Source organism: Nomascus leucogenys, chromosome 12, assembly GCF_006542625.1.
Source record: "Nomascus leucogenys isolate Asia chromosome 12, Asia_NLE_v1, whole genome shotgun sequence".
NCBI lineage: Eukaryota > Metazoa > Chordata > Mammalia > Primates > Hylobatidae > Nomascus > Nomascus leucogenys.
In genome coordinates, this window is record NC_044392.1 from 82,618,135 (window position 1) to 82,643,213 (window position 25,079).

General features: G+C 37.9%; 1 protein-coding gene across 1 annotated transcript in view; it reads right to left on the reverse strand.

The window, feature by feature from the left end:
• Window positions 1–1,098: 1,098 nt before the first annotated feature.
• Window positions 1,099–25,079, reverse strand: part of BRDT (bromodomain testis associated) — a 76,821-nt gene continuing 52,840 nt past the window's right edge. Inside the window, 7 exon segments of the mRNA XM_030825048.1 lie at window positions 1,099–1,167; window positions 10,314–10,494; window positions 10,996–11,201; window positions 13,450–13,550; window positions 21,501–21,672; window positions 23,746–23,796; window positions 24,810–24,871. Coding sequence (XP_030680908.1) covers window positions 1,099–1,167; window positions 10,314–10,494; window positions 10,996–11,201; window positions 13,450–13,550; window positions 21,501–21,672; window positions 23,746–23,796; window positions 24,810–24,871 — 842 coding nt within the window.

Consider the following 25,079-nt stretch of genomic DNA (forward strand, 5'->3'; position numbering starts at 1 on the left):
AATAAATATTTTAGTTATTTTGACTCAAATTCAACATCCTTCAAACCATCGGCAATATTTCTTATTTTTTTTTTTTCTTTTTTTGAGACAAGGTCTCACTCTGTTCCTCAGGCTGGAGTGAAGTGACACAAACACAGCTCACTGTAGCCTTCACCTCTTGGGCTCAAATGATCCTCCTGCTTCAGCCCTCCATGTAGCTGGGACTATTGGCGTGCGCCACCATGCCTAATTTTTTTTTTTTTGGTAGAGGCAGGGGTCTCACTCTATCACCCAGGCTGAAGTGCAGTGGTGCGATTTCAGCTCACTGCAACCTCTGCCTCCTGGGCTCAAGTGATCTTCCCACCTCAGCTTACCAAGTAGCTGGGACCACGAGTGCGCACCACCACACACAGCTGAGTTTTTGTATTTTTTGTAGAGACAAGGTTTCACCATGTTTCCCAGGCCCAAACTCCTGAGCTCAAGAAATCTGCTCACCTTGGTCTCCCAAAGTGCTGGGATTATAGGTGTGAGCCACCACAACTGGCAGTTCCAGCCATATTTCTTTAAAACTACATTTCAATATAAATTTTTAATATAGAACCAGCTGAGAATCTTATGAAATCTGACATTCAGTGAAACCAAGTATTATTTGTTAGAATCTAAATATTTTTGAAGGCAGACAAATATTTGTTTTAAAAGTTAAAAACTCAACAGGAACTATGTTTTTTATACACTTTCATATATTCTTCATTATTTTTCACTTATTGAATTAGGAAAGTCATACTCTTCATTTTTAAACAAGCAGGAACTATCTCTTGGATTTTCATTGCTTAGCACAGGGCCTATAATATATAGACAATTTTTTATAGAATGAATGAATATCTGGGAATTTGTCCAATTTTTAGGGATCCAAAATTATTAAATTTCCTTTCAACTATGTCATTTAAAAAATAAGCATATAGCTATTAAAAATGTAAGTGAAAACTGTTTAATCATTTTAGAGCAGACAAAATACAATATAAGATTGGTATCTTGTTATCTGAAAGCAATCATTTTACCATATGCATTTTGATCTTTTACCATTCATTTTAAGTTGATGGTTAATTTAAAAACTGAGTTTTAATCAAAGTTGTTTTCGAACATTGCCATAATGTCACTTTGAAGGGTCATATCAATGGTACCCGCCATCTGTAGAAAAAGCAGAAAATTTTAATATTACTTTAAAAATGTATGTCTTTACTACAACTATACAATAATGATTATGCAACATTTGGCAACAGATCATACAAAAGAAAACTATTCAATAATTTTTTAATTTTTATTTTCTCAGGTTGAACAATAAATTTGTACATAATTATTTCTGTTCAAATACTACCTGATTTGTTAATATATTCTTCATGTAATAAATAAAAAACAAAACCTACAAGAACACTAAGAATAAGTTTGACCCCTCCCTACAAGTAAAAGAGAAAGTTCAATGTTGACAGAGTGGGTATGAATAAGAACATGAACGCTGAGGGCCCACTGTCTTACTTCTAAACCCAACATAATGCCAGACACACAAAATTACTTTCTGAATGAACCAATATCTTCGTTATGTGAGATAACTATAATATGTAATGCTAAAACTATGGGCTTTCCTTGATTCTGCCACTTACTAACTGTGGAACCTAGTAAGTCTATTCTACGTATAGGCATTTATGAAGAATCAGATTACATGTAACATTCAGCAAAATGCCATATTAATCACTAAAAAGCTGTTTAAAAAATTAGCCAAAGTAGAGAAAAAGCTAATTAAGACAAAGGAAACAAATGTCAATTATATTCTGAAGACTTTTCTAACTGCCCTTATAGATAGATATTCTTTAGCATCTGAGATGACACCAAATATTAAAGTTCACAAAATTATTTTTAAAAAATAAGTCAATAAACAGCAACAGACCAGAGTGGTAGGTAAAAGCACCAATTTGCAATCAGTTGGTTGGCTTCTTGAATGAGAATTAGCATTCTCATTAGAATATATGTGGGAAAAGATTTGGAATTGTGATTTACCTACTGAAAGTATTTGAAAGGTATGTCTGACTCTTACAAACCACATAAATTTCTTTAAATCTGCCTTACAGACAAAAGAATACTTCTTAAATCTTAATTCAGACTTTTTAAAAATTTTTTCTCTTTATCTTTTTTTTTTTTTTTTTGGAAACATTGTGTTGTTTTGTCACCCAGGCGGAGTGCAGTGGCGTGATCTCAGCTCACTGCAACCTCCGCCTCCTGGGTTCAAGTGATTCTCTTTCCTCAGCCTCCTGAGGAGCTGGGATTACAGATGTGCACCGCTATGCCCAGGTTATTTTTGCATTTTTAGTAGAGACAGAATTTTGCCACATTGGCCAGGCTGGCATCGAACTCCTGACCTCAAGTGATCCACCTGCCTCAGCCTCCCAAAGTGCTGGGATTACAAGGCGCAAGCTGCTGCAACTGGCATAAACTACATTCTTTTTTTTTTCTTGTGACAGAGTCTCAATCTGTTGCCCAGGCTGGAGTGCAGTGGCATGACCTCAGCTCACTGCAACCTCTGCCTCACAGGTTCAGATGATTCTCATGTCTTAGCCTCCCAAGTAGCTGGGCTACAGATGCGTACCACCAAGCCCAACAAATTCTTGTAGTTTTAGTAGAGACAGGGTTTCACTATGTTGGCCAGGCTGCTCTCGAACTCCTGACCTCAAGTGATCCACCTGCCTTGGCCTCCCAAAGTGTTGGGATTACAGGCATGAGCCACCGCACCCGGCCCCAGACTACATTCTTAACACCCAGTTTCTAGGATGCCAAATGTCTAGCACAGATTGTTCCTTTAAGTTCTATTCTAAGCCTCCAATATAGGCATTGGATACATTATCCTAGTTTAAATATCATGTGATACTGCTATAAGTATCCAGACATACTGCAAAATTTGTAGAATATGTAATGAAACCTGTTTTTATTTAAAGTTTGTGTGTATTGGCTTATTTTAGATTTTCTTACTTCTTGACTAAAATCTGTGCATGTGGAACAATCATTGATAGAGAACTAGTATTCTCTGTACCAATTAACCTTAGATACCATGATTTTTTTTTTTTTTAGATGGAGTTTCGCTCTTGTTGCCCAGGCTGGAGTGCAGTGGCATGATCTCAGCTCACTGTAACCTCTACCTCCTGATTCAAATGATTCTTCTGCCTCAGCCTCCTAAGTAGCTGGGATTACAGGTGCGCCACCATGGCTGGCTAATTTTTGTATTTTTAGTAGAGATGGGGTTTCACCATGTTGGCCAGGCTGGTCTCGACCTCCTAACTTCCAGTGATCTGCCTGCCTTGGCCTCCCAAAGTGTTAAGATTATAGGCGTGAGCCACTGCACCCGGCCAATACCATGATTTTTAATACTAATGCTCCCCATAGCTGACACCGTAAGCTGGCTATTCCTTACTGTGTGGTCCTAAATACACTCTTCAACTATTCAAATTTAAGATCAAAAGTTTGGTCAAGGGAACTGGCATGAGGTGAACTTTTGGGAACTCTGCTAAGTGTCAAGTTATTATTGCTTTATAGAGTATGGTTCTCTCGACTGGCAGCAAGAGGCTGGGCTGTCAAAAATGATAGCAAATAGATGCAAGGTCAGGTTGTTAGTTATCAAGCTGCTAGACGTAACATCATTAGTCAACTTTCAGTGGGTTCCTAGTCTAGTCATGGTCCAGAAAAGTGCTTAGGATATTGGGAAATGTATCAGGTTACCTAGTTGTGTTGTTGGGCCGCAACTAGGGTGCAGTGAAATCACTTGGGGGTGACTTAAGTCAGGCCCGTGTGAGTGCCAACAGGAAACATTTTTACATCACTACAGAAAGACTTTAGGTCGGATGAGCGTGGTGGCTCACGCCTGTAATCCCAGCACTTTGGGAGGCCGAGGTGGGCAGACCATGAGGTCAGGAGATCAAGACTATCCTGGCTAACATGGTGAAACCTCGTCTCTACTAAAAATAGAAAAAATTAGCCGGGCGTGGTGGCGGGCGCCTGTAGTCCCAGCTACTCGGGAGGCTGAGGCAGGAGAATGGCGTGAACCCGGGAGGCGGAGTTTGCAGTGAACTGAGATCACGCCACTGCACTCCAGCCTGGGCGACAGAGCGAGACTCTGTCTCAAAAAAAAGACTTTAGGTCAACTACTAATGAAATTTAATAATGAGTTCCTAAAAACCTCCAAAAAGACAATACCAAAAAGTTTCTATTTAAAATTGAGTTCATTAAAATTAAAGTTTAAAATTCAGTTCCTTAGTTGCATTAGCTACATTTCCCGTGCTCAACAGCCCTATGTGGCTATTTGCTAGTATGTTTGAATGGATAAAGCATATTTCTATCATTGTAGAAAGTTCCATTAAGATCACACTGCTCTAAAGTAAACTTCACCGTATGTTAAATGTACAGCACTATTAAATGCAATTTGTTTCTACCTTAGTATTATAAAATATGTGGCTGACAAAACTTTTGTTATTCCCTAGAAAATTAATTTGTACTTTAACCAATACTATAGTTAAAGCCAATGGCTCTTCTCTTCTCAAACTAACGTTCTTATATGTCCTATGAATTTACATGTTTTTCCTAGGATTACAAAAATATCTAGTTCTATGTGACTGAGATTGCTGGGAAAAAAAAAATCTAGCACCCAACAAGGTAACATTCACGACACCTGGTATTTGTGATTATTAGTTATGCAAAGAAGCAGAAAAACACTATTCACAAAGAAGAGACTAACCAATCAATTGAAACTGACCCAGAACTGACATACATATTGGAATTAGCAGAGAAGCACATTAAAACAGTTATTTTAACTGTATTCCACTTTTTCAAAAGTTTAATAGAGATAAAAAAAAAACCACACACATTTTTAATAAACCCAAATCTCACATCTACAATGTCTGGGATGAAAATTAATACACTGGGGATTAACAGAAGATTAGACACTGAAGAAAAGACTGGTGAATTTATCCAAAATGAAATTCAAAAGGAAAAAAGAATTTTAAAAAATTAAAAGAGCAGCCCAGGTGCAGGTGGCTCACGCCTGTAATCCTAACACTTGGGGAGGCAGAGGCAGGCAGATCCCTTAAGGACAGGAGTTTGAGACTAGCCCTGGCCAACATGGTGAAACCCTGTCTCTACTAAAAAAATAAAAACAAAAACAAAATTAGCTAGGCATGGTAGCATGTGCCTGTAGTCCCAGCTACTCAAGAGGCTGCACCATGAGAATCACTTGAACCTGGGAGGAGGCAGAGGTTGCAGTGAGCCAAGATCACACCACTGCACTGCAGCCTGAGCCATAGAGTGAGATTCAGTCTCAAAAAAAGAAAGAAATTAAAATTAAAAGAGCATTAGTGAGCTATGGGGCAACTTTAAATGGTCTAATACATAAATAATTGGAGTCCTCACAAGGGAGTGAGAGGGGATATTATTTGAATAAATAATGGCCAAAATTTTCCCAAGCTTGATGAAAACACGCATCTCGAATAAGCTGAACAAATCACAAGAAACATGAAGAAAACAATTGCTGAAACCCAGTGATCAATACAAATGTTAAAGGCAAGTAAAGGAAAAACATACTATATACAGAAGACCAAAGATAGTAGTATTGGATTTCTCAGTGGAAACAATGGAATCAATGAGACAGTGAACAAGTACCTTTAAAGTGCTAAAAGAAAAAACATTAAAGCTCTAGAGTTCTAAATTCAGCAAAAGTATCTTTCAAAATTGAAGGCAGGGCCAGGCGCAGTGGCTCACACTTGTAATTCTAGCACTCTGGGAGGCAGAGGCAGGCAGACTGCTTCAGCTCAGAAGTTCGAGACTACCCTGGGCCACACAGTGAGACTTTGTCTCTACAAAAAATAAAAATAAAAAAAAATAAAAAATAAAAAAATTAGCCGGGTGTGGTGGCGCATGCCTGTGGTCCCAGCTACTGGGGGGTTGGGGTAGGAGGATCGCTTGAGCCTGGGAGGTCAAGCGTGCAGTGAGCCATGATCATGCTGCTGCACTCCAGCCTGGGCAACAGGGTGAGACTGTGTCAAAAAAAAGAAAAAAAGAAAAAAAAAAAAGTGGCAAGTTGAAAAACCTGCAAATAAATGTTTATGGCAGCTTTATTCTTAATTGCCATAAGTTGGAGGCAACCAAGATGTCCTTTAATAGGTAAGTAATAACTAAACTGTGGTATATTCATATAATGTGCTAAAAAGAAATGACCTATTGTGATAGCCAAGACATGAAATCAACCTAAATGTCCATCAATGGCTGAATAGAGGAAATGTTATATATATATAAAGGAATACTATTCAGTCTTTAAAAAGAAAACCCCATCATTTGCAACAACATAGATGAACCCAGAGGGCATTATATTAAGTGAAATAAGCCAGGCACAGAAAGACAAATACCGCATTATCTCACTTATCTGTGGGATCGTAAAAAGTTGAACCCATAGAAGCAGAGAATGAAATGGTAGTTTATTAGGATATGGGGAGAGGTTGGGGATAGAGATAGGAAATATTATTCAAGGAATACAAACTTTCAGTTAGACGGTAGGAATTCCAAGAGATTTAACGTACAACATGAAGACTATAGTTAAAAACAATGTATTATATACTAAAAAATTACTAAAGAATAGATTTCAAGTGTTCTCACCACAAAAGGTGAGGTGATACATGTTAGTTTGATGTAGCCATTCCACAATGTACACATATTTCAAAACATAATTGTATACCATAAATATATATAATTTGTCTGTCAATTAAGATAATTAATTTTTTAAAATTCAGCTATCAAGCCATAGAAAGAGAGGAACCTTAAATGCACATTGCTAAGTGAAAGACAACAATCTGAAGAGGCTGCATAGGGCATGATCCCAACTATATGACATTCTGGACAAGATAAACCTGTGGAGACAGTAAAAAGATCAGTGGTTGCCAGGATTGTGAGGAGGGATGAATAGGTGGGCCATAGGAAACTTTCAGGGCAAGAAAACTATTCTGTAAGGAACTATAATGGCTGATGTGTATCATTATACATTTGTCAAAATCCATAAAAACTACAACACGAAGAATGAATCCTAGTGTAAACTATAGACTTTACTTGATTATACTAAGGCTGACAATGATGTGTTGACATTGATGGTTGGGGAGGGCATATATATAGAGGGGTATGGCACGTAGGAACTCTGTATTTTCAGCTCGGTTTTGCTACGAATGTAAGACTGTTCTAAAAAATAAAGTCTATGAATGGAAAAAAAAGGCCAAATAAAGGCATTTTCAGATGCACAAAAGTGGAAAGAACTATTGCCAGCAGACTCACACTATGAGAAATGTTCAAAGGAAGTCCTTTATGCAAAAGGAAAATTACACTATTTGGATATCTGGATCTAAACAAAGGAATGGGCCGGACACGGTGGCTCATGCCTATAATCCCAGCACTTTGGGAGGCCGAGGTGGGTGGATCACCTGAGGTCAGGAGTTCGAGACTAGCCTGGCCAACGTGGCGAAACCTTGGCTCTACTAAAAATACAAAAATTTGCCAGGCATGGTGGTGGATGCCTGGAATCCCAGCTACTTGGGAGGCTGAGGCAGGAGAATCACTTGAACCAGGGAGGTGGAGGTTGCAGTGAGCCAAGATTGCACCATTACATTCCAGGCTGGGTGACAAGAGTGAAACTCCATCTCAAAAATAAATGAATTAATGAATAAATAAATAAATAAAATAAACAAAGGAATGAAAAGCACAGGAAGTGGTAACTGCATATATAAATATAAGATTCTTTCCTTATTTAAAACAATTTAAGAGATATTATCAGTATTTAAGCAATAGCATAAGGCTGATGGGGAGGAATGGAAGCAATTATTGTAAAGCTCTTACACTAAACATGAGGTGGTATAACATAAATTGAAAGCAGACTGCGATTAAGTTAAAGCTGTATATTGTAAACCGTAAGCAACCAGTAAAATAGGAAAACAAAGAGTTACTGATTATGTCAATGAAGGAGATGAAGTGGACTAAAAAAATGCTCTGTAGACATAAAGAACGAGATCATGTCTTTTGCAGGAACATGGATGGAGCTGGGGGCTATTATCCTCAGCAAACTAATGCAGGAACAGAAAATCAAATACTGCATGTTCTCACCTATAAGTGGGAGCTGAATGATATGAACATAGGAACACAAAGAAGGAAACAGCAGACACTGGGGTCTACTTGAGGGTGGAGGTTGGGAGGACGGAGAAGAGCAGAAAAGATAACTAATGGGTACTGGGCTTAATACCTGGGTGAAGAAATAATCTGTACAACAAACCCCCGTTACACCAGTTTACCTATGTAACAAACCTTCACATGTACCCCGGAACCTAAAACAAAAGTTAACAACAAAAAAGCTTAATACAAAAACGGGCAGAAAAAAAAAGGGAGAAAGAAGAAGGACAGGAACAGAACACAATTATCAAGATGATGAACTCAAACTTAACAATGTCAATGATTATACTGAATATAACTAGTCTAAACATGTGATTAAAAGGCAGAGATCTTTGGCTAATGCCTGTAATCCTAACCCTTTGGGAGGCCAAGGTGGGTGGATTGCCTGAGCTCAGGAGCTCGAGACCAGCCTTGGCAACATGGCGAAACCCTGTCTCTACTAAAAATACAAAAAATTAGCTGGGTGTGGTGGCATGGGCCTGTAATCCCAGCTACTCGGGAGGCTGAGGCATGAGAATCGCTTGAACCCAGGAGGCAGAGGTTGCAGTGAGCCAAGATTGTGCTACTGCACTCCAGCCTGGGCAACAATAGCGAAATTCTGTCTCAAAAAAATAAAATAAAATAAAAATAAAAATAAAAAACAGGCCAGGCATGGTGGCTCACATCTGTAATCCCAGTACTTTGGGAGGCCGAGGAAGGCGATCGCCTGAGGTCAGGTGTTTGAGACCAGCCTGCCTAACATGGTGAAACCCCATTTCTATTAAAAATACAAAACATTAGCCAGGCATGGTGGCGTGAGCCTGTAATCCCAGCTACTGGGGACGCTAAGGCAGAAGAATCGCTTGAACCCAGGAGGTGGAGGTTGCAGTGAGCTGAGATCACACCACTGCACTCCACCTTGGGCAACAAAAGCGAAACTTCGTTTCAATAAAAACAAACAAACAAACAAAAGCAAGCTCCCATTACATGTTGCCTACAAGAAACTCACTTTAAATAATTAAAAAAAAACACAAGATAGGTTAAAAGTAAAACGATGGAAAGAATTTTACTATGCCAACGCTAGTCATAAAAAGGTGAAGTGCCTATTTTAAATTTCAGTGTAATTTTCAGAGTAATTATTACCAGAAGTAAAGATCATTTCATAATGAAAAAGAAGACAAACCAACTTGGCCTGATTAACACCCTATCCAACAGCAATAAAATACACATTCTTCATGTGCACACAGAATATTTACCAAAGTAGACCATAAGCCAGGCCATAAAATAAGTCTTAATAAATTTCAAACAATTCAATCAGATATGGGTACGACCACAATGGAATTAAATTAGAAATCACTAACAGAAACCACTAGAATCAGAAAATTCCCAAATATCTGGAAACTAAACACTTCTGAAATAATCCATGAATAAAAGAAGGAATCAACTGTAGCTTTTAAAAATTATTTTCTGCATATTAGGACTCCTAAGTGAAATCAGCTTCTTAATCTAGCAGTCAACCGAAGAAATGCTGACCAGGAACAGATGGCACATCTTCTGGCCACAATTCATAGGTGGTTTACAGATTTTTAAACAGTAATAATAGTAAGTGATAAATCACTTCACCTAGTGCTAGGCATTTTCCTATGTGCTTAATATACATGCTCATTCATTTCACCTTCACAATAGGTATTATTATTCCCACTTTAGGGAGTTAGATAATTGCCAAGGTCTAAGAGTCTAGTAAATAGGCAGACCATCTTTTTTTTTGTTTGTTTGAGAGCACCATGTTGCTCTGTCACCCACACTGGAGTGTAGTGGCATGATCATAGCTCCCTGCAGCCTCTAACTCCTGGCCTCAAAAGATCCTCCCGCCTCCAAAACCGTCATTTTAACTCAGGTAGTCTAGTACTTCCAGGATCAATACTCTATTATTGCACTGCCTCTTTTGGCTATGAATTTTTTTATTTTAAGCTTTAATTTTAGGACCTGATCCTCACTAAAGAGGTAAGTCTGCTGTCACTGAAAAATTACCCCGAATGCATCCTTGAACATACAAAAGACAGTGCTCTGTCAAATTTTTCCCTTGTTAAATTAGATTTAGTAAACTAAAATTCACTTACTGCTTCTCTCCTCCTCCTCTCTTGTTCTTTCTCCCTTGCTAAATTACGGTCTTTGAGAAGCCAGAGTTTGGATTTATCTTGAGCTTCCGATGACTGCTGATGTTCTTTCTGCTGTTCTCCAGAGCACTTGTTTTGTATTTTATTTGAAAAAGATTCTACAGTCAATCCATTCCCAAGATCCCTTAAAGAAAAAAAGTATAGCTCAAAGTAGGTTTCAAGTTCCTTAAAAGTATTACAAAAATGTTATTAAATGACAAATATAAAGCCATATATTAGACAACCATGTTCATGTTATAACATTATTTTAAGCTTTATTTTTGATGCATCAAATTATACATAAGTTAATCTATATTAACAAATAAATGGTTTTAGAAAACTGTGACCAAGATGAACCACTATCTTCTAACACACAGACCAGAAAAACTTTAAGACATTTCTGTAAAATAATGACTATATAATTTAGTAATTCGTATCTTTAGTAGCTTAATCCCTTGATTATTTGTCTTCAAAAGAGATATCACCACTTAGAAAAAGTATCAATACAAATGTACTTTTTGCAATTACAATTTGCTGTGTTCTACTAAATAGTTGAATCATAGTCACTTAACAAATAAGAAATTTAATGTATTTAAAATACATTCTACATCTCCCAAAGCCTCCTTTAATCCAGTAAATTACAGACCTCTGATTTTCTTGAGATACTTTTGGTTCCTTTGTATTTTGTTCCAAATGCTTCCGTATGAGTTCCTGTGTCCGAGCTTTTACTTCCTTTTCTATAGCTGCTTTTCTAAATTGGTTGAAGAGCTCATCTGAGGATTTCATTACACCTGATGGTTTCACTGGTTTGCCTAAACTTTTCCATGAATCTGCATTCTTAATCTTTATATCCTAAAACAAATATTTGGTTCAGTCTATGTCTACAGATGTTAACCAAATTTTGGAAGGAAGAAAACATTTTTTGATACAGCAATAGATCTAATTAAGATTCTAAAGGCCTTCATGTACTTTTAATAAAGTTAAAGTTTACTAAAGTCAGAAAAAAAATACAAAAACATAATAGATCATCTAAACTCAATTATTAATCTGAGACCAAATTAAAGTAGCACACTTGCCAATTATTTTAAGACATATATATTAACTGCATAATTTGCAGAAAGCATAAAAAATAAATAAATCCCTCAGTGTAATCAAGATAACTTATTATCCTATAGGGAAAATAAAGCAAATGGTCAAAGGATTAATAAGAGGCAAAGTAAGATCGTACCCTAAAAATGTCATGGAGTTTGTTGAGAGTCCTCTGACATGGATATATTTTTCCTTTTGGTGGTTAAGAAGAAAAAACTTAAGTGATGTGACTGCTCTTCTTAAACAAGATACACCATGGTTGAGATTAGTGCTGCCCACCAGAAATATATGTAATTTAATGTTTTCTAATGGCCACGTTTTAAAAATTTAAGTAAATTTAATATATTTATTTAACCAAATATACCCAAAGCATTATTTCAACAGGTAATCAATATAAAAGACATAAGATATTTTTTCATACTAAGTCATCCCAATTATTTACATTTGTAGGACATTTCAATTTCAAATGCTAAATTCCTACTAGAAACAATTGATCTGTAATTAGATTTCATAAAATTCACAGTTGAAAAACTAGTTATGTATAGTCAAACTGTTCCAAACACATCTAAGTCTTCCGAAACTGAATTATGTCCATTTTAAATTTTAATTAAAAGACAAATTTTAAAACTTAGTTCCTTTAGCTACATGTCAAGGGCTCAATTAGCCACGTGACCACAGGCTACCATATTAGATAAGCACAAGTCTAGATGGCCCTTTCTACAGTTAAACCTGTCCATCTATAATAAGGAAAGAGGGCTGTGCAATACTAAAACATCCTCTGCTGAATTTCTAAAAATAATTATCTCCTTAATAATTATGCTTGATTGCACTTTTGATATATTTCCATGAAATATGAGAAGAAAACTTGTCTAGGGCCCCATATAAGGCAAAAGAAAATGTATGACTAGATATATTTATAGGCCTTTTATTTCTGTCCTGAAGTAATAAAAGGAGTCAAAACATCCCTCCCTGCCCCCAACACAAGGACCTTTACCAATCACCAATGATCAGCCAGTTGTGCTTTCCTGTAAGTTGTCAATAAAACTTGTTTTTGTCTCTACCTATGGAATGGGCTAATTACTAGTTCTATAACTCACTCAACTAAAGCATCTCACCTTCCACCTTCTCACCTTTAGATTTGTCCTCTAAAGTACTTGTAAGGAAAAGGTAAGAAGTAGAGGGTAATGGAACAGAGGGAGGGAGGGGGATAGAGAGAGAATATATAAAAATATTCCTTTCATAGTTTCTGAAAACACCTTGAACAGTACCTTATGTATCTTAATGTAGCCCAATCATCTAGAATATTTGTTGAAAGAATTATATCAGTAGATAATTTGAAGATTAAGCAGACATAAGACTCCATTAGGAAATCCCTTGGATTTCTTAGATATCCCTAGAATAGATTCTAAAAGATGGTTTTATGACATGCTTTAAAATTGAGATCACTGGCAAATATCAACATTCTAGAACTTTCAATGAAACACAAACAAGAGGGCCAAGCATGGTGGCTCATGCCTGTAATCCCAACACTTTGAGAGGCCAGGTGGGTGGATCATCTAAGATCAGGAGTTTGAGACCAACCTGGCCAACATGGCGAAACACTGTCTCCTCCAATAAAAATACAAAAAATTAGCTGGGCATGTGGTACACACCTGTAATCCCAGCTACTTGGGAGGCTGAGGCATAAGAATCGCTTGAATCTGGGAGGCAGAGGTTGCAGTGAGCCGAGATCGTGCCACTGCACTCCAGCCTAGGCGACAGAGTGAGACTCCGTCTCAAAAAAAACAACAAAAAAACACAAACAAGAGGACCAATGATAGGTAGGTAGGTGGGTAGGGGAAGGATGTTGCTCAGAAGTACTTTTTTAAAAAATTACATAGGCAAAAATTAGGCTTAGAGATCCAATATTTCATTTAAGTCAGGGCTTTTAAATACCTCTTGTACCACTTCCAAACCCAATTTCAAATCCCTTCAAGATTTGTTAGGAAAAAAAAAACAACATTACTTTTACCTTCTGCACAGGAGCTTGACATTCAGATTCTAACATCGTTGTGTCATTATCACCAGATGGATGCATCACAGTTATGCCATTTGAGAGCTGTTCAGAATCACCTGGATGCACACATTTTTAGAATAGTATAATTAATGTATTTCATCCTACTTACCCAGAATTTGATTTTATTTTTCCTTCCAGGTTAGACACTATGAAAACAAAGAGACTAATTTTTTGATGCGTCATTTAACTTTGGAATATTCTTTTTTTTTTTTTTGAGACGGAGTCTCGCTCTGTCGCCCTGGCTGGAGTGCAGTGGCGCGATCATGGCTCACTGCAAGCTCCGCCTCCCGGGTTCATGCCATTCTCCTGCCTCAGCCTCCCAAGTAGCTGGGACTACAGGTGCCCGCCACCACGCCTGGCTAATTTTTTTTTTTGTATTTTGTAGTAGAGACGGGGTTTCACCCTGTTAGCCAGGATGGTCTCGATTTCCTGACCTCGTGATCCGCCCGCCTCGGCCTCCCAAAGTGCTGGGATTACAGGCGTGAGCCACCGCACCCAGGCTGGAATATTCTTAATTAGGGACTTGTTATACTGTAAAATATTTCTCATTTGAAAGGTACCACTTTGCTCTTTTTTTGTTATTTTTGCTTGTTCTGGTCAGCATGAAGTATAGCTGACATCATACTCACCCACCAAAACCTTTTTATCTGACCCCATGCTATAGCAGCTCTCCAGTTTAGACTGACCTCAGCTCTAGAGGTGTTTTTTTTTTTTTTTTTTTTGGCGGAGGGGAGAGGGTATTGCTTTGATGCTCCAGGCTGGAGTACAGTGGTGCAATCTTGGCTCACTGCAACCTCCACCTCCAGGGTTCAAGCAATTCCCCTGCTTTAGCCTCCTGAGTAGCTGGGATTACAGGCGCCCACAACCATGCCTGGCTAATTTTTGTGTTTTTAGTAGAGATGGGGTTTTACCATGTTGGCCAGGCTGGACTTGAACTCCTGACCTTCAGTGATCCGCCCACCTCAGCCTCCCAAAGTGCTGGGATTATAGGCATGAGCCATTGTGGCTGGCCAGGCCTGTAAATTTCAACGTGAGTTTTGGAAAGGGCAAACATTCAAAACCATAGCATAACTTATCTAAAGCAATTTAGACTGCTGATAAAACCCAGTTATCACTAAACATTTACTGAGCACATACTATGTACTAAGCCCTGGGAACATAAGGATGACTAAAACGTAATAACTATCCTCAGGTATTACGCACCCAGCCTAGAGGTGGGTTTTAATTAGGCCAAGCCAATCCTGGTAATTCTATCTCACCATCAGTAACTCATTTAGGAAGAGCAGACCTAAGCCAGTGCAGGGCTTCCAAGGGAAAGATGCTGCCTGGGTGGCCAATTCGAGACAAAAAAACACAGAGAGGGGACCTAAGATACCAGACACTCAAAATAGCTACCAAGGGAACAGGGATGAGAAATGCAGTAAGTCTGACTCTGAGGTGAGGAGAACAAACTATGCAATCTCATTAATTCTTAAGTTTTCATGCAAATATTTCATTTATTATTATTGGTGAAGATTAACTACAGAGTGTGAGCCCTGATCAAGCCATGAATAAAAGATTGACCTATCTTTGGACTATTGCTTACATATGCCAACAAAATTCCTTTATTAAATCAGTTTGGGCTGAGTTTTCTGTCATCTGCAACATGGAACATCCTCATGCATGAAACTTAATTGACCACTTGATTCAATTCTCTCTAGTCATAGTCTACAGGTTCTAATTAGTGGCTGAAGAATAAGAGGGACAAAGCAAAACTGAGCTGTTGTCTTTGTTAACTAACCCAAACTAACAAAATCCTGGCACTTACATATTATAGGGACTTACATTTAAGCTTCTACCACCCATCAATCCCTTGACTGATTCTCTGGCTAAATCATACTCTGAAGTTGAGGTTAGAAGAAGAGAGCAAGGAACATCAATGAATAGCAGTGAGCACAGGAGAGCAAGACAAAACACTGTCAAAGAATGCAGAACAAAAGCTCAAATTTTTAATTTGTACGTCCGTACACAGCCCCAATGTAGCCATGTTTCCTCATTTCAACAAGGAAAGGAAAAAAATAGTGAGAAAAGCTGTAAGTACAGGACTACCTTCCCTTCTCTGCTTCCTGTCAGTGATTATTTAGGAAGGAGAAAAAGTATGTATGGTAAGTGAAATTCTAAAGTGACCCTAATTTGCTGACTCTAAGTTGGTAAGTGGTGATAGTGCCATTATTGACAATTAAAGAGGAAGGATTAAAATCTGGGGACCAGGCTGGGTGCACTGGCTCAGGCCTGCAATCCCAGCACTTTGGGAGGCCAAGGCGGGAGGATTCCTTAAGCCCAGAAGTTTGAGACCAGCCATGGTGAGATCCCATCTCTACCAAACAAAACAAAACAAACAAATAAAAACTTAGCTGGGTATGGTGGCACACATTTGTGGTCCAAGCTACTTGAGAGGCTGAGGTAGGAGGATGACTTGAGCCCAGGAAGTTGAGGCTGCAGTGAGCCATGTTTGCGTCACTGTACTCCAGCCTGAGCAACACAGGAAGACTGTCTCAAAAAAATAAATAAAATCTGGGGACTAAAAGTTTTTACATGGCTGTGTTTGGAATGCCTATGTGATGTTTAAGTAAAGACATTTAGTAGAGTTGTATAAACATGCCTGGGGCCTGGATACATTTGAATTGTAAAAATGAGACTAGACGTCATGGATGCCAAAGATCACCCAAGTATAAAGCACTGCTTCCAACCTTTTCCATGTCATGATATATAGAAAATGATCAAAGTATGGCCACCTGCATAAATGGGAAGGCTGCTCCCAGCTCATTGCTATAAGAGCTGAGGGGACATTCACTCAGGAAGACTGTGCTTTGAAACATGGTTGGGAAATTCTGGAGTAGATGAAAAAAACAGAGGGCTTAACAATGCAATTCAGAGAATTATCAACATCTAAAGGGAGGCAGATAAAGAGATATCTGTAAGGAACAGAGAGATGGGATGGTTAAGAGAGGTGTCATAAAAGCCTAGGAAGTATGCCAAGGGTCCAACTCTCTGAAAAATATTTTTACATGAATGACCCTGTGATACCTCAAAACACTACAAAACTCATCTTTCCTCAGAAGCCTATTCTTCATCTGTGTCCCAGGTCTGTCAACCTGGACAGTATCCAGCCAGTATACTGTGAGCCACCAAAGCTTATATCCCTGGGTTATTAACCCAACATGTTTTCATATTTTGCAGACCTGCCCATTCAACTCTTGTAATTTCTTTTAACTTTCCCCTTCTCTTTCCTTCTATCACTTTATGTCATTTTTTCCCTACTACTGCAACAGCCCAGCTGGTCTCCTCCCTTCTCTGGTCTCTATATTCTCCTTTCCTTCAACTCACCTAAATAATATTGGCAAATTAATCACCCAGAGGCACACCTTCACTCAAAAAACCTTCATTGCCTCCCCAGTGACTATGGTATTATAATTAAGTCGAAAGTATCTAGGCTTAAAGGGTTAAATGATCTAAACCTGGTCTACCTTTATAATTTTCCACATTCCTGTTTAATCCAACCAAATCTTTAATCACACGGAATTATGAGTTGCCTAAATACCTTCACATTCATGTTGCTTCCTCCATCCAAATGCCTTTCCATACTAAATAAATATAGGTAAGCCTTATTTTTTTTCTGCAATATCCAGCTCAAATGATACTCATTCTGTAAAATACGTATCTGCCAAACAGATGAGGTGATTCTGCCTTCTTCACCTCCTTAAAGTTCACTTTAGCTTCTTTCAGGGCACATTATTTTTACTTTATATACCAGTTGTTTATTTCTCCTATGAGATAGCAAACTCCTGGATTTACTTTTTCATTTGCAATTATGAATTCATGTTTATATAACAGCCTAAATATTTTAAAAACTCAATATAATTTGGTGAAGTTTAAAAAAATTTTTTTTTATTATACTTTAAGTTCTGGGATACATGTGCAGAACATGCAGGTTTGTTACCTAGGTATACATGTGCCATAGTGGTTTGCTGTACCCATCAACCCGTCATCTAATTAGGTATTTCTCCTAATGCTGCCCGTCTGCTAGACCCCCATCCCCCAACAGGCCCCAGTGTGTGATGTTCCCCTCCCTGTGTCCATGTGATCTCAGTGTTCAACCCCCACTTATGAGTGAGAACATGCAGTGTTTGGTTTTCTGTTCTTGTGTTAGTTTGCTGAGGATGATGGTTTCCAGCTTCATCCATGTCCCTGCAAAGGACATGAATTCATCCCTTTTTATGGCGGCAATTTAGTGAAGTTTTTATGAGACGGGGAAAGGGTAAACTATAAGGATAAGGGTATGGCTAAAAGCTTCAACTTATAAGGAAAAAAAATTCAACATTGTCCATTTCATGTGGAGATCATACGTGGGCAGGTGTGATGAAAACCAGTAACACTTAAAAATTCACTTTTTAATCTTTTATGCACTCTAACATTTTGTCAAACTATTTTTCCAATAAGAAAACTTCAACATATTGCTTTTATCATTTAATTGTAAGGTTTAACAAAAAAATTATTTCTATTGAGATTTAACTCCAGAAAAAGAAAATGTCTCTATAAATTTTATGGCTCACATACATTTGCAATTTCCCTTGGGCACAGTGCCACCTACAGTTGGCAAATGTAAACCATGTTGTTTCTGAGAATCTTGCTAACTGCAAAAGAACAGCTACTCTGGCATCATCCAAACTTTCCTTTATATATTAGCTTACTAATAGGCATCATATAAACAGAATTTCAAGTAATATAATAAACTGATCCTTACTGAAGTTGTAGGTATTAAAAGCCTGACTTTTCATAGATAGGGTGTTTTCTTAAATTAGGAATAAGAGAACACCTTGACTATATTCTCACTTTTGTTTTTCATAATCTATTCCTTTTCAAGGGCAAGGCTACCCTAGCATTCTTCTAAAACATACTCTAGTTAAAAGAGTAACTTTTCCCTACTTTAGCTGTTTATAATGAGCCTTCAAATGTTCAAATCTCTCCAATTAAAAAACTCAAAACAATCTTGCCCACTCCTCCAAAAAATCTATTTTCCTGTTAAAGCCACATCTCTTTACCAACAAAGTTCTTCAAAGAATGCTTTACATTCACTACACTCAAATTCCATTACTTCTCAATTTACAACAATCTGGTTTCTGCCCCATCACAATGGGTACTAAAAAAGCTTCCACAAAAGTAAAAATTCTCACATTCCCAATGTAATGCTCTCTCTACATTCCTCATCCTACTTAAATGCTCTGCAGTATGTGATACTTTTGATTTCCTTCTAAAAAAAAATCTATCTTCCTGGGCTTTTATTACACTATTTTTCCTTTTTCTCTACCATTGATTACCTCTTCTTTTAACTATTTTTTTCTACTTTTACTGAGGACGTTTTGTTTCTTAGAATTTTGTCCTTAAGCTTTTCTCTTCCTGCTCTGCAGATTTTCCTGGGTGTTTTCATGCATTCTTATGGCTTCAAGTAGCTTCTACATACTGTTAATTCCTAATTTGTAATTCCTGTTACACTCTGTTAGTTCTAGGAACCTATTTCTACCTTTATATTTCCACTTAGATATTCTGTAACATCTCAAACATGTGCCAAATGAGTTCTGTCTCCTGTTTTCAATCCAACTATTAGATAATCTCCCAGTAACTCATTCATCCTAACAAAGTATATCAATTCTGCCACAAAAATGCCTTATATATTCACATCCTTTCTATAGTTGCTATGTTAGTTTTGGTCCTAATAATTTATTTCCTAGACTACAGCATTCAGTGTCCTTACTTGATCCTAACTACATCAGAGCATCATCTTAATCCATCCTCTACACGGTAAGCAGCAATTTTTTCCCTATTATAAAACCTGGGGCTGGGTGTGGTGGCTCACACCTGTAATCTCAGAACTTTGGGAGGCCAAGGTGAGTGGATCACCTGAGGCCAGGAGTTCAAGACCAGCCTGGCCAACATGGCAAAACCCTGTCTCTACAAAAAGTACAAAAATTAGCCGCATATGGTGGTGCATGCCTGTAGTCCCAACTACTTGGGTGGCTGAGGCATGAGAATTGCTTGAACCCGGGAGGCAGAGGTTGTGGTGAGCAGAGGTTGTGCTACTACACTCCAGCCTGGGCAACAGGGCGAGACTCTGTGTCAAAAAAATAAATAAATAAAGTAAAATTGAATAAAATCTGATTATGCTTCCTATATGAAGCTCCTTGTTGTACACAAATAAAAGTATACAAATTTGTATACAATTTGTTGTATACAAATTAATAGCACTGGTATTCTAGGTAACTCATGACCTATAGCTATCGTATCTTCTGTTATTCTCCAAGTATCTTGAAAATGTATTTCCGAAAAAGAGTAGACATAAATATTTCATACTTTGGATATTTGTTTATTCTTCTTCCTGGAATGCCCTTCAGTGTGGCCTTAGATATTTTCCCCATTGATCTCCATTCCCTTTCCCACAATGAAGAGACACAACTTTAATTAAAGACAAAATGGAATATTCAAACACAGAATAGGGAGGCTGAGGCAAGCAGATCATCTGAGGTCAAGAGTTCGAGACCAGCCTGACTAACATGATGAAACCCTGTCTCTACTAAAAAGACAAAAAATTAGCTGGGCGTGGTGGTACATGCCTGTAATCACAGCTACTCAGGAGGCTGAGACAGGAGAATCACTTGAACCTGGGAGACGGAGGTTGCAGTGAGTCAAGATTGCACCACTGCACCCACCCTGGGCAACAAGAACGAAACTCCGTCTCAAAAAAAAAAACAAAAAACTACAAAAAAATTAGCTGGGCATGGTGGCGCACGCCTGTAATCCCAGCTACTCAGGAGGCTGAGGCAGGAGAATCGCTTGAACCTGGGAAGCAGAGGTTGCAATGAGCCAAGATTTTGCCACTGCATTCCCACCTGCAAGACAGAGCGAGACTCCATCTCAAAAAAAAAATTTAAACAACACACACACACACACACACACACACACACACACACACACACACACACACACAAATAGTAGGGAGCTTTTAAACTGAAAGCTGTGAAGAGGGATCAAAACGTCTCCCTCTTCCTCCTAATCTGTGTTGCAGTAAAACAGCTTGGAAATTTATTCTGCTAGGGAGATACCTCCGCCCTTGGGTGGCCAAGTGGAAACCAGGGCACATTCTAGAGGGAAGAAGAATAGACAAGGAATATTCATATCTGCCCTTAACTTAGGCCTAAACACATTAGTGTCTCAAGGTTTAGTCATGCTCTAGGCTAAACTCTTATCAGAAGTACCCTTCGTGTCACACATCCCCTTCGACCCACCAGAACCAAGTTGAGACAGGCAAAACTTTCCCTTCTGATAAGATATTAAATCAAATGAATCTAAAAATATAAAAATTTAACCAGTTTTAGACAAATAGGAACTACCCTTAGGCAAGTATTTCTAGCCCAAGTTTCCTTAACTGTAAACTATTTTATATATCTGTAACTTCATTTCTTTACCTATAGAATCGCTAAGTATCTTTCCCTTATTCTTTCCTACTTTTCTAACCCAGATAGTTGTCATGGAAGTTAAAGCAGCATTTCCCAGATCTGCTCAGAACTTGGTAGTATGGGCTCCAGCAGTAACAGGTGTGTGTGTGTCTGTCTATGTAAAATGTATGTATATTATACACATAAATGTGTATATAATTTATATATATAATATTTATATATGTAGTGCATGTGTATATATATATCATACCAATGTATATAATTTACATGAAAGTAAATTGGGTGTGAACTGTATACATAATTTTCTTTCTTTTAAATATAATGAATGCCTACAGGTATAAAGCAGATAATTTCTAATGATGTGCTTCAGTGATTATTTGTAACCTGGAATTTACTAGTTATGATTGTTGGTATTTCCCAGATATTTAACATTTAAGATGACCATAACATTTTCATATATGTATAGGTTTAGAAGTCAATTTCTCAGTAACAGTTGTTTACTTGTTAATTTCTTACCTGAGGGAGGCAGAATTTGTAAAGGTGAAATGTTTTTCATGGTCTGTAAATGTTCTAATTCTTGATAATTAAATGCTAATTGGTGGTGATTTGGTGGCATTACATGTGAAGGTGTGGTCTGATGAACAAGGGTAGTATTGGCAGAGGTTGTGTGTTGCACCGAATATTCTATCTGTTAAACAAAATCAAAGATATCACTTAATTTTAACCATACAAGAAGTATACCAAAGAGAACAGAAACACAAGAGGCAAGAATATAATTTAATGCTACCTTTTTAAAATACCTTATCATTTAAGTCACACAAATCTACAATGTATAGTTATCCCTATCTTGCAAATGAGGAAACTGGGGTTTAAAAGCATTAAATAACTTGGCCATTATATGGCTTATAAGAGGTAGAGTAAGTCAAAGCCTATGATCTTAGTTATCAGTATGCATGTATATTTTACATGAGTATACATGTATATTATTAAACAATGCTATTCATTTAAAGCTTTCCTGTAATTACTAAAAAACAAAACAAAACAAACCCCTAAGCTTTTATAGCAAATCTAGAGACCAATTCACTTACTGTATTATAGACATATGGGGAGAAATTTAAAATTACATTATGGTCAACCCACAAGACTATCAATAAATTCTAATTCAATATTCAGGTAACTATTAAGTAAAAGCTGTAGTGTAATAATAGCTAACATTTATTTAATGTTTACTATGTGTGAGGTACCAGGGTAAGTCCTTTATATGGTTTTTCTTTAATTCTCACAATAGTCCTATGAGTTAGGTATAATTTTTATCTCTACTTACATTTTCTAGAAATAATAGAAGCAGCTTACCTAAAATCTCACACCTATTCTGTGGCAAGCAAAGTTACAGTAGCAAAGCCCAGTAGCCTTATCTAACTAAGCTCTGAGTTGTAGATGGTACAGAGATAAATAAGACAGTATTTCTCCTTTGTCTAACAAGGCATTGGGGTGAGTGAGTAGGTAGGCAAGTGTACAAGTAACACCTATGCAAATATGAATAAAACAAATGCCATAGGAATGTTTATTACAACAATATAGACGCAGGCCAAAGCTCAAAGCCTAATGCTCAGGTTTAAATCAGCCAAAGAAAAAATTCACTTTCTGAACTACACAAATATATACATCCATACATGAACCTATGGATTAATATATACTATCTTTTGCCATAAATAGGCATTTTTTTCCTCAGCGAGTGAAAGTGAAAAAATTTTGACCAAAAATAGACCATTAAAAAGGTGGCATTCTACATGCTACGTATCGAGATAAAAATGCTTCCAAAGTTCCTTCATAACTTGACATTTATTTTTTATTCCACTAATACACCTTTGGCAAGACAGACCATCTATAACTTCTTCCTATTCAAAAGGAACGGGAAGGCCAGGCATGGTGGCTCACGCCTGTAATCCCAGCACTTTGGGAGGCTGAGGTGAGTGGGTCACCTGAAGTCTGGAGTTTGAGACCAGCTTGGCTAACATGGTGAAACCCCGTTTCTACTAAAAATACAAAAATTAGCTGGGCGTGGTGGTATGTGCCTGTGGTCTCAGCTACTCCAGAGACTGAGGCATGAGAATCGCTTGAACCCGAAAGGCGGAGGTTGTAGTGAGGGAAGATTGTGCCACTGCACTCCAGCCTGGGTGATGGAGCGAGACTCTGTCTCAACAACAACAACAAAATAAATAAATAGGCCGGAGGCAGTGGCTCACGCCTGTAATCCCAGCACTTTGGGAGGCCGAGGCGGGTGGATCACGAGGTCAGGAGATCGAGACCATCTTGGCTAACACGGTGAAACCCCGTCTTTACTAAAAATACAAAAAATTAGCCGGGCGAGGTGGCGGGCGCCTGTAGTCCCAGCTAAGCGGGAGGCTGAGGCAGGAGAATAGCGTGAACCCCAGGGGGCGGAGCCTGCAGTGAGCCGAGATCGCACCACTGCACTCCAGCCTGGGTGATAGAGCAAGACTCTGTCTCAAAAAAAAAAAATAAATAAATAAAAAATAAATAAATATATATATAATTTCACTTACGTGTCCAAAGCCCCATTATATACTCCAAACCATCTAATAAATACCCTCAGCTTCCATATTTCTTTGAATATACTTGCTGTGGTTTTTTTTTTTTTTTTTGCCTCTCTTCATGCTATTACTTATTTTAAAAAATAAGCCCCTAATCTATAAGTAAACCATTTCTTCCCCTGTTCTTTAAAACCCATTTTAAGCATTACCTGTGTGACGCCTGTTCTTCCTTCAGGCAGTATACATTCATTCTTCATTTTCTAAAAATAATTATATAGATTATAGCATTAATCATATTACCTCTTAATCATGTGATTATATTCCTTTTTCACAAATTAGAGCTCTTTTAAGACAGTATTATTTGTTATTGTGTTTCCCTAACCTAGGTAGATGTTGTTACATAAATAATTCTATGTTTGGAAGGGGTACGAAGGGAAAAAAAATGTATATGAGGATGACAACTTGAGCTAGTAAAAAAATCACTTCTGTTCTTTTTTTTTTTTTTCTTTTTTTTTTTTTTTTTTTGAGACAGAGTCTTGCTCTGTCGCCCAGGCTGGAGTGCAGTGGCACGATCTCGGCTCACTGTAAGCTCTGCCTCCCGGGTTCACCCCATCCTCCTGCCTCAGCCTCCTAAGTAGCTGGGATTACAGGCGCATGCCGCCACGCCCGGCTAATTTTTTGTATTTTTAGTAGAGACAGGGTTTCACCGTGTTAGCCAGGATGGTCTCGATCTCCTGACCTGGTGATCTGCCCGCTTCGGCCTCCCAAAGTGCTGGGATTACAGGTGTGAGCCACCATGCCCGGCCACTTCTGTTCTTTTCAAAGCACATCAACTACTAGTCAAACATAGATGTGCCAAAATGGTTAGCTGGCAATTATAAGCTTTATCTGTAGAAACCTTAACTACCATTCTCCTACCATCTTTTGAGAAATTTCACTTCACTGTACGCACAGTTCTGTACACTCATTCAGGATACCAAGGCCATCCCTCTGTATTCAGACTCTCAGGGATAAGCTGAAGCTTCTAGAATTTGTTCTGCTTATCCATTTGGCTTATATAACAGTTATATCCTATTGAAAAATGAAGCCAAATAGCTTCCCTATTCGGTCTTCTTCAGGAAGAAATCACTGAACATTTAGTTGATAAGCTAAAAACAGTGACAACTTTCTTCGTGTAAATAAAATTAAAAACAATTTTAAAGAAAGCTACTACTACACCCATGAGTTATACATACTTTTCAAATTCAGAGATACAAATAAAGAATTCACTTACCTTTACATTCTCTTTAGAAGGAGAATCATTTGGTTTTACTTCTATAAACTTAGGGAACATTTCTGCAAATATATACACATAAATATTTTAATATTTATTAGCTTAAAAAATACCAAGTTATAATTTTTCCATATTAGAAAAACAGTGGGGGCTGGGCGCAGTGGCTCACACCTGTAATCCCAGCACTTTGGGAGGCTGAGGCGGGTGGATCACGAGGTCAGGAGATGGAGACCATCTGGGCTAACACAGTGAAACCCCATCGCTACTAAA